This window comes from Hoplias malabaricus, chromosome 4, assembly GCF_029633855.1.
Source record: "Hoplias malabaricus isolate fHopMal1 chromosome 4, fHopMal1.hap1, whole genome shotgun sequence".
In the NCBI taxonomy this organism is placed as follows: domain Eukaryota; kingdom Metazoa; phylum Chordata; class Actinopteri; order Characiformes; family Erythrinidae; genus Hoplias; species Hoplias malabaricus.
Window position 1 is genome coordinate 32,714,915 of NC_089803.1, and position 15,995 is coordinate 32,730,909.

At 38.3% G+C, this 15,995-nt stretch overlaps 1 protein-coding gene, 1 long non-coding RNA gene and 1 pseudogene across 3 annotated transcripts in view; 1 reads left to right on the top strand and 2 right to left on the bottom strand.

Annotated features, from left to right (window-relative positions):
* Nucleotides 1-8,809, bottom strand: part of nptna (neuroplastin a) — a 21,799-nt gene extending 12,990 nt beyond the window's left edge. Inside the window, exons 1-2 of one of the 2 annotated variants that reach the window (XM_066668095.1) lie at nt 8,682-8,809; nt 1,322-1,496 (exon numbers count right to left, since the gene is read on the bottom strand). In XM_066668095.1, coding sequence (XP_066524192.1) covers nt 1,322-1,434 — 113 coding nt within the window. In that variant the 5' untranslated portion in view covers nt 1,435-1,496; nt 8,682-8,809. Of the gene's footprint in view, nt 1-1,321; nt 1,497-7,652; nt 8,018-8,681 lie in introns of those variants that run through there. The other variant, XM_066668094.1, reaches the window with a different exon arrangement.
* Nucleotides 7,071-15,995, top strand: part of LOC136694484 (uncharacterized) — a 24,368-nt gene continuing 15,443 nt past the window's right edge. The window contains exons 1-2 of the long non-coding RNA XR_010802210.1: nt 7,071-7,420; nt 7,886-7,987. This is a non-coding gene — a long non-coding RNA (uncharacterized lncRNA). The remainder of the gene's footprint in view (nt 7,421-7,885; nt 7,988-15,995) is intronic.
* The window catches only part of LOC136694482 (UDP-glucuronosyltransferase 2A1 pseudogene), a 19,549-nt pseudogene continuing 17,315 nt past the window's right edge, over nt 13,762-15,995 (bottom strand).

Below are 15,995 nucleotides of genomic sequence, written 5' to 3' on the forward strand. Positions count from 1 at the left end.
GCTGGTGGCTCATTTCTGTCTTATGTTATTTTTGTCCATGTGCTGAAGTCCCTTGATTTTTGCTTAGGACGCTTTGGGAAAAAAAACAAAAAAAAAAAAAAAGAAAAAGGAAAAAGCGCTGCTATCAGTGAAATGTGCTTTGTTTATTTTGTCAAGCAAGTGAACAAAAAGGAACTCTAGATCTTGCTGTGAAAGACAATACCACAGTTCTTGAGAAATAAATTACCTGAGCCCTTATTAATGAAACTGAACACAGAGACAGAGTGGTGAATCACTGCTCTGTGGGTTTAAATATTGGCTTGGGTCACACTAATGTGTTTCCAGTTCTAGCATCATGAGCTCTGAGGCAGAGATCATTAGGACAGGTTAAATGTACATGCAGACCTTGTGTCTGTGCATGTCTGGTCAGTCTGATTCAATTAGGAGTAAGGCGGAAGGATTAGCAATATGGGGAGGGACTAAAGGAGGCCACACACTCAAGTCATGCAAAGAAGCATCTATAGATACTCACACTAGTTGTGAATGTCAAGTGGAATATAAAAGACATCAGTGCAAAACTGATTTTTGAATAAATAGTGGCCATAACAGTTTCTGCTTCAATACTTAAATTAGAAGCTATTATAAAATTACATGACTATATTTGTATTGTTAAATTTTCTGAAATATCTGAACAGCAAACAGACAGGACGGAATTTATGCTCTCAGCAAGACAAAAGTCCATACTCCTGATTCTAATAAACCTACATGCCACTGCAAAACATCACAGAAAATTTCTTTCTATTTTTGTCCACACATAGCCAATAATTGTGCTTAAAATATGCCAAAAAAGTTCCTTTTAGATGTATAATTATTATTATTATAGTTATTACTATTTTTTAGGTTTATTATGATTTGGTGCGGCACAGTGTCGCAGTCACACAGCTCCAGGGACCTAGGGGTTGTAGGTTCAAGTCCTGCTCTCGGTGACTGTCTGTGAGGAGTTTGATGTGTTCCTCCGGGTGCTCTGGGTTTCCTCCCACGGTTCAAAATTGATTGGCTACTACGTCCCTAGGTTTGAGTGTGTGCCACCCTGTGAACAACTGGTGCCCCCTCCAGGCTGTGTTCCTGCCTTGGGCCCAGTGATTCCAGATAGACCCACCCTGACCCTGAACTGGATAAGCACTTACAGGCAATGAATGAATGAATGAACAGTTGCTTTTTAAAAACATGTCATTTAACACAGGGTGCCAAAATTCTTTTGTGAGATAAAACAATTAATATGCACTGTCAGAATGTTAAGGAAAACCTCTAGTATGTAAAAATAATAAAATGCTGGACTTACTTGTACTCAATGCTTTTCTGGTCAGTTTTTGTGTTAGGGATTTCCTCTCCATTCTTGGTCCAGTAGCTTTCTTGGGGGTTGTACACGCTGGAGGTCAGGTTACACCGCAGCATGACATATGGGAGATAGGTGTCCGTGGGTAGGGTGATGTGATCGGACGCATTGATTAATGGCTCTGAAAACACAGACACATGATCAATACAAGGCAAGAGACTATACTAGAAGGCTTCAGCCACTGAAGACTGGCTTATGAGAAGGTGTGAAGAGAACTATCAAGTTTTTGATTTTCTGTTACATTTTCTTAATAAAATAGTTACGTAAATACACACACATCTACACTTGTCAGTGACACTGTTTTTCCATCCATCCATTATCTGTAACCGCTTAAAATGTAAAAAAATAAAGTCATATGTGTTTGTTATATAAAAATGTTAGACGAATAATTTAGAACTTTCTGGTTTTAATATGGCACCATCAAATCAAATACAATTTATATGTGTAGAGATTTTAAATAATTAATGTCTCAACAACATATAAAAAAAAAAACCTTTCTCCCTCAAAGCTGGAGAAGGAAACCTTGAGAGGAACTAAGACCATCCGTTGACAAATTTTGCCCACTGCTCCATGCAAATGTGCTTCAAATCTGTCAGATGTGTCAGGAGAGGGCATCTCCTGTTAACAGATCTCTTTAGGTCACACCACAGGTTTTCAATTGATTCGGGTCTGGGCTCTAGCTGGGCCATTCCAAAGCTTTGATGTTTGTCTGGTGTAGCTGTGGTTAAAAATCTTAACCTGGTGTAGCTGTAGCTTTGGGCTGAAATGTGAAATTCATTTTCATCTTCAATTTTTTTGTAGAGGCTTGAAGAATTTGTGCCTAAACTGCCTCATATTCAGAGCTGTTAACTATTCCCTCTACACAAAAGCCCCACTTCCAGCTGAAAAACAGCCCCAAAAGCATCATGTAGCCACCACCAAACTTCACTGTGTATGGTTTACTTCTGCTGATACGTATCAAACATACCTTTTGTCCAAAAAGCCAAACTCATCACACCATAATACATTTTCCCACAGACTTCCCATCTTTTCTCAGACTTGATGCAGGTTTTTGCAGAAATAAGCTGGGCTGCAACAAAATTGTCCATCTTGCCACTCTAATCCACAGCCCAGACATATGACAAAATGTTGTCACATGAAGTACATAAACACTTCTTTCTAGAAATTCCTGCAGCTCTATTAATGTTGGTGTAGGTTTCTTGGCAGCCTCCTGGACCCATGGGCGGTTTGTTCATTTGAACAATCAGGCGAAGCACCACCAGAGGGAAAGGGATTATCTTTTCTGTCACAGTGTTATACTAGCTATACCTGTTGTAGATATTTTGTCCCACCTCTAACTATAATAGTCTATTCAGGTTCAAGGTTTGTTCCATTCAGTACGGCCTCTTTAGGCAATTTCAGAATAGCCGAAAATAATCCAGATAGAATATTGAGGCTTTTTTTTATTTTTGTAGAGTGTACCACCTTTATTGTGTGTTGTTCATACATAATCTCAGGCATGTTTGAAATGGCCCCAACTCACTACAGTACACACTGTATGGTGAACATGGCAGTGTACAGTATGTAGATAAAGAGAATGCTTTGCATAGTGGTTATTGGTGGTATCCTGCATGAGATGACCAGAAAAATAAAACTGTTCAAAGTTAAATGACAGAGTTATTATTATTTTTTAATCGATCAACTGAAGAGTTTTCTGTGTTCGGCTGAATGACTGAAACGACAGAATAATTTATACTGAAAAATGATGTTTTGATTGAACTGTTACCTGTTTCTAGTTCCCACCTGGAGAGGGGAACCTGAGTGGAAACTTACTCCTTAGCTTCAGGGCTAGTTGAAACTGCTCTAGGGTAACACCATCCATCCATCCATTATCTGTAACTGCTTATCCAATTTAGGGTCGCGGGGGGTCCAGAGCCTACCTGGAATCATCGGGCGCAAGGCGGGAATACACCCTGGAAGGGACGCCAGTCCTTCACAGGGCAACACAGACACACACACATTCACTCACACACACACCTACAGACACTTTCGAGTGGTCAATCCACCTGCACGTGTTTTTGGACTGTGGGAGGAAACCGGAGCACCCGGAGGAAACCCACGCGGACACGGGGAGAACACACCAACTCCTCACAGACAGTCACCCGGAGCGGGAATTGAACCCACAACCTCCAGGTTCCTGGAGCTGTGTGACTGCGACACCTACCTGCTGCGCCACCGTGCCGCCCAGGGTAAGACCAACTTTAATAAATATTTTTAAATATCAATTTAAAATACATTTAACATATTTAATTTATTAAGTGGTGAAAAATTGGCAAAAATTAATAAAATACTGCAGAAAAAAACTTTTGATATTCGGAATTTGTTTCATTTGTTTGTTTTGAATGTTTCAATTTATTTATTATTTGTTTTCAGCCACCAATTATTCCAGTGTATATCTAAAGTCACTGTTGTGCCATATTTATATACTTGCTGACATCTGTCTTTAATGTGTTCCATATCCAGTGCCTTGGATTTTGTTTTGCTTTTTAAGTTCTTTGCAGATTATGGCATTTACTGAAAGAAGCAAGTGAGTGAATGTGTACAGAGTACTATTTAACAAAAGTGTAAATGTGATTAGTTAATTCTGAACACAGCTACATCACCAAATATAAGAGGGTGTGCAAACTATTTTAGATTTTATTATTATTTTCTACTGCATATTACAGGTGGAAATATATCTGCAATAAATTATATTGCTACATTTCTTTTTACATTTGAAAATTAACCTGTTTATGTAAGATTTTTATATCCCCTGTAGCCCTGTTTGAATAAACACTGGGCAGGGCTCTGCTACACATTCCCTAACACAAAAGGTTACACATAACATTTCTTGGTTGAGTTTCAGTCACAACGAGAATGGGATACAAGGGGTCTCCTATTTAATTTACATGGGGATACTATGCAGACATTTACTGCACTTTAAAACAAAAAAGGGCAAGATGGGTTTCTTGGTCTTGGTCAATAACACTGACTGAGCACTACACAACACTACGCAGGGTTTTCAAGCTAAGGGCATATGGCTTGTGTTACCATTTTACATTGGAAGCACTACACTTAATGGACTCACTCTGCAACACGGTTACTGTTGCCTGGGCTCGTATCCAAGTAGATGCGGGATTCTGATGAAGATCATTGCGGTGTGGGTCATTACTGGCTCTGCACTCATAAATCCCAGAATCCTCTGTGATGGCATGTATAGTGGCAAGAACACTAACGCCGTTGGTTCCATACGCCGTGTTGATAGAGACACGCCGGCCTCGTGCACCATCCCACAGCTGGAAGAAGTCATCAGCCTTGTTTAACTCTGTGTACCACCACTGCACCTCAGGGGTGGGACTGCCAACTACATCGCAGTACAACTCAAACGCATCACCAGTCAGTTTAGTTTCAGACAGAGGAGACTTTACAAAGCCCGCTGAAGAATGGCATGGCAGGATGCGAGACACAGTGCAAGAAAATACAAGGAAAGGAAGGATACAAAAATACAAAACAAGAAAAGGAAAAGAGGATAACAGGGAAAGGATTCAAAAGAGAAGAACCAAAAGAGATTAAAACCAAAAACTAAGCATTGGTCTAAGACAAAATAAGAAATCAAAGACAGAACAAAATGGAAAAGCATAGAAAACCATGCTCTTAAAATTCAGGTCCACAGATGAAGCACAATGACCTTGAACAGTGCGTCTGGTGCCACAGTGCTTTGAAGCTGCACATTTCATTAAGATTGCTCACTATTCATGAGTGGGTGGGCTCTGAATGACAAATTCTGTTTCCATAGAAGCATGCTATAGCAACCAAAGAAGGTACATATACATGTCATTGGAGGGGAGGGGTAAGAGCTGCACACATTTCTACACATATCCACATTCCCCACATTAACTAATAGTGTGGAGAAACCATGAAGTCGTCCTGTCACACTGTTGTTGATGTATATGTGAAAACCCTTCCATGTATCCTGTGACTTTGAAGAAAATCAAGGCAACAGCACAATTAAAAGGCTAAAAATATTTAAGCAAGTCTTCTTCCATCAGAAATTAAAGTTGTTTTGGCAGTGCATAAAACTGTAATTTAATTGCAAAACACAGCATGTAGTTTTAAATACCATGCTCTTCTTTACTCTCTGTATTATTTAGTGCTGTCTTGCAACTTGCACGAACACCCAGGAGCATGAGCCTGTAATTACCACACTACACAGAGATGTTTCTGAATCTGTGTTTTGAAGGCACATCTAAGGATGAACACAAGCAGGATCAATCATTTGATTATAATGAATACCTTTAATAACAAGGTGTCAGAACTGCTGTCACTTCTGACATCTTTCAGGTATTGAACAGAAGTAATTTATCAGAGCACTAATTATTTCATATATTCATAATATTCAGCTGGAAATAATAAATCCAAAGTCCCCTTCATTAATTGTTTAGCAATATTTTGCAAGTAGCTGATTGTCACAGGAAAATGATAAAGATTAAAATGTTGTGAAAATATTGTAGTATGAGGCCTGCAGCCATTCCCTTTCCTTTTAAATACGTATCTGAAGACATTAAAACACAACAGCATGACTGACTTCTATATCTAATATTAACGAGGATGTTAATGAACAATTAATGTTTGGGAAATTATTCAAGAACATTTGGATCTGTACATTAAAATCTACTGGAAAAAAAAATGATGATGGTGATCTAAATTCAGATGTGAATCAGGCTACTCTTAAAAACACAGGTACCATAAAGGATTGTTGTGCAATAACACATTAGAGTCAGTTTTGGTTTCTCAGAAACCTTTCAGTAGATGATTCTATAAATAACTTTTTATAAATGAGATTTGTGGATGTGGAGATATTTCTTTTAAATTTTAAGAATCTCCAAATAATATAGAGATTCCACGCTGCTGAAAACACAGTGTTCAAGCTGTAGTCCTAACAGTGTAGGTGCATTTGAAGAGCTAGTGGGCTGAGTTAATGTACATGTGGGCAGCGTTTGTATGTGTGTTGTACTAGGCCTAGGCCTTCAAGACATCTCAAAGGCTAAAATAAGGCTGTGAATTTGTGCACACTTGTAAGATACAGGATAGGCAAAGTTGCAAGGGAAGGTGCCAGGGATAATTTTTGCAAATGCTGCAGCCAAACACAGAGAAAACAATAGGGTAATTATTATTATTTATGAAATTTATGAAAAACCAACCTTCTCTTGGCCTAGCTTTAACCAGCCATGTTCGAAAAGTTACAAGGCAACGATCTCTATGGCCTTTTAATTTTGTTCAGCAGACGAATCAGGACTGGATATGCCAAGACATTAGACTAACTGCTAAATGGTAGAGAGAGTATGACTTTAATTTGAGGATCCTAAAAATTTGAAACATAGGAAACTGGGTCCAGAGCCCTTCTACAACCAATGAGGCTAAAGATGGTGAGCATAATTCTGTGTGTTGAAGAGTCTATTGATATAGGCTTCTGGAGAGCATCCCCATTTGCATGCCATATTTATGGATCTTGCTGATTTGAGACCAGTGTACCAGGTCTTATTTAAGATGGAAAGAGGAACTGGAGTAGATGGCGCTGTTCCCGAATCTGTGAAACTGAATGACTTAAGCACATTCCTCAGTTTCAACTGAGAATCCTTGGTGCATGGCGTGCAGTCATGAAAACGCAGTGAGGAGGCGTTCTGAGACTAAATGTCATGATGGAGTGGTCTATTCGGTAATGGGGACCCACCAGTAGGACATTAGCACCATACATCACACTGCTGCATCGCCTCTATAAATAGAAGCATGCAGCAGAATTAAGTGGGCTATTTTCGGTGCTGCAGAGGCCGGTGTACACGCGGTTATCTCAGTCTATCATCGTCCTCTCAACATGGAAAGAGGGTCAAAGAGCGAAGAGAGTGGAATCGTCTGAAACCCAAATGTTGAGGGGAACCATGGGCTACTGGCGGAAAACAGCCTCACTAAAGGCACCGTTGAAACCTTAATAGAGCATTAGGCGGAGTTGGTGTGAGAGTTGGTCGTTAGGTGAGTCTTCCGTCAAACCTTAGCAACACAAGGCAGTGACTATGGCGAAATGCTGAGAATGTGTTGAATGAGGAAAATGTGATGGCTAAAACCAAGCTAATTCACTTTGTCCTCCGATTCATTTTTTAAACGCTTAGTGTTCCCAGGTATTACAGTCCGAGTTTAAATCACCACAAGCGCTAACGGTCCACAGAGACACTGAAGGAGCAAGATAAAGCCGAGCTCAGCTTACCGTTCTGAGAGGACACGGTGTTCAGCTCCAGAGCCCCCAGCACCAGCAGCACCGCATACACCCCACACGACATCTTCTCTCTCTCCCTCTCTGTTCCCGTCTCTCTCTTTCTCTCCTACTCGCTCCCTCACTATCTATATAGGCTATCAATTCCTCTGTGGCCAGAAACACTCCTTGTTTTGTCTGCCTCCCTCTCGCTCTTTCTGTGACTTGGGTGTTTGCTTCCTCTGCAGTGTTTCCTCGGAGCGGTTCGTCTGAGCGGAGCTGAGGTGGGTTTGGAGCGCGAGCCAGAGCGGGATCAGCTGACCACCACCAGCGCGCGCACACGCGCAAATGTAGGTTGGTCTCTGATTTACGGGACCTGTAGACTTCCGTTCATGTTGTGTAACTCTTATCCTAATTAATACAAGATTTCGCCTTGAAATGTTTAGAATTGCGTTATAGTTTGTCCTCATACGGATGTCCCTACAATCTGAGAATGTAAACAGGTTGGTCCCCACAACGTGATATATTCCTGGCACGCAAACACACACACACACACACACACACACACACGCCAGTGACGAGGCACTCAGGATCCTTTCAGTGAATCGTTATCAAAGAAGAAATGACTCTTTACCGTGCAGTTACCATTAAATACATCTATTGCCATTGTTAAGTAATTTGAGTTATGGTTATATATTGGTATCATGTAAGTAATGTGAACATTTTGCTTTTTGTACAATTTATTTATTCATACTGACTGCGTACTTTATTTATTGGAACAAGAAAGAGAGAATATCACTTTCGCGGTATGAACCCTGTTTTTTTTTTTACTAAGTTACTTGTTTTCTTTCTTTCTTTTTTAATCTAAAGACGCACCTTTGTAAACACGGCTCAGAATAAAATATAAAAAGTCCGACTGAATCTCTAATAGCGCCCTGCTTCCTTCACAGCGCACTGCAAACCTGGGTTGAAACTGACTTTTACATAAAAACTGGGTGCAACATGATGAAATCTGATGAAATGTAGGACCTACAGTGCACTAACCAGAGGCACAGGTGGTGGCTATAATGAGGAGGTGGAGCCGTTGTTACAAACAGATCGTGAACAGCGTTCAGGTCGCTCCAGACACAGCCCCTTCACGGTTTCAGTCAGGACGCGATGGAAGTGCATCTTCCCCCAAATCCCGCGATAGTTTATAGTAGTGGTTGCATTCGATGTCTGCAACGGAAATAAACCAATAGAACGTCAACACCCGCTTAGCTTTCAAACGAAGAAGGAATCTGCGTTATAACATATTCAAAGACTGTTGTATTTAAAAACATACGTTTATGGCAATTACACCAAAGGCTTGGTGTTGAGAAAACACTAGGCTTATTCTAACCAGTTTTCTGGGCAAAAGAATGAGATGGCCCTGTTTATGAATAACGTGCTTCACAAAAACTACTGAAACATTTTCTTAAAGCCACTTGGTAAGCAATAATTACCATTATATTAAGATGTTAACTCGGAGGTTATCGTGTATTCAACAGCTCTGTTTCAACCTCTGTATCACTACCTTCCTCAACATGAACGCAACAATGACATTCCTCTTGTCAGAATGCAAATTTACACATTCTTAAATTTACTCGAATTGACTCATTCTCTCATATGATCCGTTTTTATGTACAAGCAGTAGGGAAAATGGCACCTGTGGGTTAATTATTCTTTGTGTACTTGGCAAACTTGACCTTTAAACAGAGAAATAACTCCACAAAGGCCCCGTGAGAACCCAACAGGGTTAGGATAGGGAAGTTATCATCATGGAAAGGACGTTTGAGAGTAAAACCTCAACAACTGCCAAACCATTGTCCTCACACACAAACAATACAACAAACCCAACTAACACAACAACAAATTTCTCTAATGTTCACACTTCATCATTTAAAGACATAATATAAGCAGATGGATATAAAAAAGGTGCATTCACCAAAGGCTGGGGGGTCTTGACTCTCCACTTTGTGCCAAATTTTGTGAGAGTTTGAACTGTAAAACTGTTTTTTTTTTTTTTTTAAAGGAATTATTCGGTTCATATTTGCAAATAATTTGAACATTTCACTGAATAGATTGAGGAAGACTCAAAATCTAAAAACCTGTTTTTTTTAGGCCACAGCAAAGACACCGTGGGTTAGAGAGGTGTTCAGGCAATATTTCAGAGGAGTCTTAATGTCTTAATGAAGTGAGACTGAAAATAAAAACTACACCCTTTTGTGCATGAAGGTTCTTCTGGAAGAATCTAAATAAGAAAGACTGGTCTGGCCTTTCAGACTGCATCAAACAAGGAGAGCACAAAGACTTCCTTTAAAAACTCGATACTGCCACCTACTGAACAATGAGCAGATTCTGCACACATTCATAATGCGAAATTAACAGGAACCATTTTTTAGAAATAAATTTTTATTGATAGTGCTTTCTGTCTAATGATATTTAAGCTGAAAGTCCAGCTGAAGTATTGTGTACAGTGAATAAAGATTTATGTTCAGTCTGAAAACATTCAGTAGGAGGAAAGCATTCCTACATTTTAATAGAAATAACGTATGCATAAACAATCTAAACTATCCAAGTAATATGGGATTTCTGTTGGCCTGTTTCTCATGGAAATGTGAAGGGCAGTTCTTCTGTTTACATTATTAAAAGAATAAAACGCAGAAGTTGGTTCACACAGTGATGATCTATTTAATTTCAGACACTGGTATTCTGGCCAAAGATGACCATTCTGGTTGACCAGCGTAAATCCAAATTAGACCAATATGAAATTCCCGTCTGTAAATGATCCATCCTTTAAATTGTCTCGCAGTACATTTACAGAATATAATTTACAGAATAAAGTCTGTAATGACAATTTGCCATGTCAGCGATGGCAGTGATACAGTATGTGGATAAGATTTAACAAATCTGTTTAAAAATGTACATTTACAAGTGCATTACTTTATCTATTTTCTTGTTTTTCTCCATTATTAATATACCCTCAAATTATTTGATTCTATTAAGACTTGGCTGCGGGATGTATTATTGTTTCTTGTCCACTAGAGGGCGTCATAGACATTCGTAGGACTCACATGCCTCTGTTCATTCATCGCCTGAATGTTTGCAAACGTTGCCTGTTCTTAAAGGTGATATATTAAATATTGTTCTGTTTAGGATCCACAAACTGCTCCTCCACAAAAGGGTGTGAAGAGGTCAAATGGAACTGCAAAGAATGGTTCTGTAAAACCTTATAATTTAAAAAATGTTGTAAGTGGAAACTGTTATTTAAAGTGTATGAATCCCTAACTAAAACCCAAATTTTCTACATATTCAGATCACAAACACTTAAATTTAAGGAGAAAATATAGAAATAACAAAACCCAAATTCATTCATTGATTCATTGTCTGTAACCGTTTATCCAGTTCAGGTTTATCCCCCACCCCAAATTTGGAATAATAAAAAAACCCAGACTTAAATGTACTAATGTACTAAACCATCACATGCTACCAAATTTCAAGTCACTATTTATTCATACTGTGAAAAATTTGAAAAATGTTTCTGGTTCTTTTGTTGTATCTAACACCCTGCTGACATGGAAAGTCATGAAATGTTAAAAAGTATTTAAAAATACCTAAATGTCTCTCTCTGTCTTCCCCACTTGCACTTAACCCAGACATTCCCTTTCAATTGCATAACAGGATTCCTCAACTAGTTTAGACAAGGAATTACACAGATCTCCTCTCTGTTCTCAGACTGAGTTTTGTTGTCCTTTTTGGATTTTGGAGAAATATAGTTTGTCAAATTTAGACTTTTTCAGATATCTTCAAATTAAACATTTTATTAAGTCTCTTCTAGATAAGGGAGAATTGCAAATGGAACAACTCTTCAACAAACAGTATGACTCTAAAGGGCTGATTTCAGAAATATATATCATGTTGTCTAATGAATCTCCGTCTTTTATCTTAAACTTAAAGAATATTTGGGAGAAAGATTTAGAAATGGAATTTGATCAAGATTCATGGGACTCTGTTTGTTCAAACTTGTATCCTAAGTGTACTTCTATCAGTATGCTTGAACTAAACTTTAAGATCATACATAGAATGTACTTAACACCGGTACAACTGCAAAAAAAAAAAAAAAAACATACCCAGAGAAATCTGATCTGATCTGTGTTTCAAATGTAAGGCACAGAGAGTCACATTTATTCACTCATTTTGGACCTGTAATGAAATCTTAACATCTTTGATAGAGTACTTTTTTCCTGTATACTATTTGTGTGATTGCAATGTATGGACCCTCAGCAAGATCACATGACCCATTCAGACACACCCAAACATCTACCATTCACTCGGTTGGCCACTGGGGCTTCCCTCGACGTGGTGGAAATAATTTCTTATTATTAAAAAATTCAGAATGAACAAAATATCCAGAATCAATATCTTAAATCGCAGTTAGTATCTTAATGCACACTGCCGTTTCAGCAGAACGAACACTAAGTTAAATGTACCTAGTTAAAATGCCCGTTGAAAGCGGACTAAACCATTTTGTGTAAGGGGTGAGGATTCCTGTCCTCAGACACTATGTAGGCTAGAACACAAAATTCAGTCCATCAGTCAACTGACTTATTTACCCAAAATATTACATTTCCATTAGTTAGCAACATGCAATGTGATATTTAAATGATATTAATATTTAAAGGAAAATATAAATTCAGACTCCTCAAGGGCCCTCCCCCTAGTAAACCTAGAAACCTACTCTGTTTTCAGTACATTCAAGCTAAGATTGTAATTTTGTTACACATACATTATTTGTCCAAGAGTTTGGAGACACCTGCTCATCCAAAGTTTCTTCTGCAATTCTTCTCATAAATGTGTACTTTTAGTTTTTTCCACTTGCATAGTATAATCCAACTATACAAATATTCACTGATATTCCATTTTGGTTTCCAATTGGCAGAGCTTATATATCCCACAGAAGAGTACACTATCACTAGCATGTGTGCTTTGCATGTAATGAAAGATTTTTAACCAGTCACAGTCCAGTGTTTCAAGATACATCAATTAACCAATTAACCTTACTGAGTGAAACTCATTTGAACTGTGTGGCCAGAGGACAGTTTCCTAAAATACATAACTGATTGTGGTATTTAAAAATTATGATTTGTTATAGAATATGTATTTTGATATGTATGTCATAATTTTAAATACCACAATATGACAAAACTTTTTTCTGTTTGATTTAAGGTGGAACTAAAACTTCTAATAAGAATCCATAGCATATTACACCTGAGATTGTGAGATTTATTCTAAAAGATTCATGATTTAGGTTGTAATACAGTTCAGAGATTGACTTACAGCTGAGGTTGACTTTTAATAACTTCAGCATTGTGTTTTTTAGCCTGAAGGTTTATGTTTTAGCTCACGCAAAATTAAAGCTGGCTTCTTATAGAAAGGTTCCGTTTCACATTTAATGTTACAGCAGTTTAAATGATGTCCCATTTAAGGAGGATCTGAAATTAAAATAAGAATATATATATATATATATTGGATGTGTGTGTGTATGTGTGTCCAACAGGCAAACCTAGATAGACAGGGTTTCTTATGTCATTAATCTTAAGTAGCAAATTCTTCAACTTGCAGGGCAGAACTTTCCAGCTGCAGGTGAGTGGAGTGGGGGTGGGTGGAGAGAGAGAGAGGTGAATACTAATCGAATAATATATTTTACATGTCGCTACCTCCTCCACTCTAGGTTCCCGATCAATGTTTTCCAGTTCTCCAGCTTTAAATGGTGCTCTAGTTGGCAATTCCAGAGGAAAGTGTTTTTGACTTTAGATATGAGATATGAGAGATTTGTGTGTAATTTCAGTGAACTTAAAATTTAACTACTTTTTTACTACGATTTTGCCTACCCTCTATGCTATAAATACCTACCCATTACTGTGTGTTTTTTTTTTATTTATATATATATGTTATGTAAATAATCTGTTGTGCACAGGCCATAAGGGCACTAAGACTTGTTGAGAGACATTCCATTTTAATGGCAATCATTTTCTAAGGAGAGTATCGTCACAAATAAAAGAGAATAAAAGCACAAAAAACTTCTTAAATTTCAATGGAGGTTAACGTAAAAAGGATTTAATTTCAAGTAATCCTGGAGCATTTCTATGCGTCCATTCATCATGAAATTTTCACACAGTGTGGAGGGCAGCATCAGTGTTCAAACTAAAAATTTACAAAAACATGTTTTTGGACAGCAACAATATACAAAATATGCAGTTGAACATCTGTGTCTACATCAGCTGTATGATATTGACTCATAAGTTGAGGGGTAATTGATTTTGGACATACAAAGTATAGTTTACTAGTTATATTTACACTGTGTGTACTTTTAGTGACCAATAAAGTACCTCTACTCTACCTTCTATTATGACAGTGTAGTTAAAACCTGAAAACACTGAACAGTAATCAAATGTTACTCACGTTTGAATTTCTTATGAAACACTATTCTACAACAAAGATATCTCATCACCAAAAAGATTAGCCAAGAACTAATCAGTGTAGCTCCCAGCAGTGTAAGCAGAACATCCACGGAGTGGTAGGTAATCCAAGACATCCTGAAAGACTGTGTGCGCAAGTGAGGAGCACCCCCGTGTCTCATAACAAATTCAATCCAGAAGACTGCCCGATCCAGAGGTTTCATGGGCTGATCTTGATGCAGTTTAGACAGTCTCTGCATATTCTCCCTGTAAGATGGTTTATACAGCACTTCCTTCAAGGCCTCCAAAAACACAGTTCTGTCTAACTCTGCAAAGTCCACAATTACAGCAGTTCCCTTTTTCCACATCCTGAAAAGGTTATCATGTTGATCAAAGGCTAAAGGTAGACCTAAAATAGGTACGCCATGGTAAATAGCCTCCTGAACACCGTTGGTCCCTCCATGGGCTACAAACACTTTCGTTTTGGGATGTCCGAGAAGGTCATTCTGCGGCATCCAGTCCACAAGCAATGTGTTGTTGCCAAGAGCAGCAGGCCGAGGTCCAGTGTATCTCCAGATGACTTTCTGAGGCAGCTGTGCAAAGGCTGCTGCTATCTCTTCAGCAACATCATTTAGCATCTGTCCAAAAATGGTTCCTAGAGACATTATGATGACTCCATGCTCCCCTGAGCTCTGGACAAATTCTTCGAGTTGACTAGAAAGTGGTTTAGAGGGTTTGCATTGGAAGCCACCCATGTAGACGACATTGGGCATTGTGGGTCGTGGAAATTCAAAAGTGAAATCATTTCTCATGAGCCAAATGTCTGCATCCTGAAAGAGGGAGAAGTAATCCACATCAGGCCCAAAATATTTCTGACAGAAAGCCTTGTACGGATGGCCAAAGTATTTTGCCTGATAATGGAGAGTAAGAAAATAAATCAGCACATTCTTGACTCTTTGTATAAAAGTCATCTTGTCAGAAAGCAGTGAAATTCCAGGAACAGGAACATAAGACAGTGGCGAGGGGGCAATGGCAAAATGTCCCTCTCCATGGACAGTCCAACGGACATTAAAAACAAGAGGCAGGCCAAGTCGATGGGCCATTAAAACCCCACCTCCAAATGAAGGGTCAGTCAAAACCACATCATATTTAGCATCCTGGAAAGATTTCAAGAGGGCCTCATTTTCAAATATCATGCTAGTCATATTGCAGACATCTTTGTGATACTCTGAAATCTTTTTCAATACCTCTCCTTCCAGCATCATTAGGTTCAAGATGTATCTTTTTTCTCTTTGCACTTGCAGCAAACGCACAGCAAAGATGGAAAAGAAATCATCATTATATTCTCCTATATCCAAAGTGATGGAGGTGAAGTAGGGGGAATTTTCTTTAATATAGAAGCTGTTTGACCCTCTGAGTACAGTTATATTGTGGCCTTTTGAATGTAGCTCTTCAATAAGAACTTCCATATTAATCCAATGGCTTCCATCAACTGGAAACACCAAAATGTTACCAGAATAGGCTTCATATGGGATTGATAAGAAGCACAGCAGGGTAAGTCCTGAATGATGCATCTTCTAGCCTTCAGAAGAAAGTAACAGCCTTCAGAAGAAAGAGTAAAGAACATTTTAGATTGACTTGAAATAATTAGTAAAAAAAAAAAAAATAACAAAATAATCAATTAAAATATACACTTTCTAACTCTTAATAAATTAAAATAGTAGGAGATGTAATATGGCATTAAAATGAGGTTGTGATTTATTTTTTATTTATTTATTTTTTGCCTAGCATGCCCAGATCTCTATTAAATTATTTATTTATTTATTTATTTTGTGTATCCAGAGATGTATAGTGCACAAACCGAGTATGTAGCAGGTGG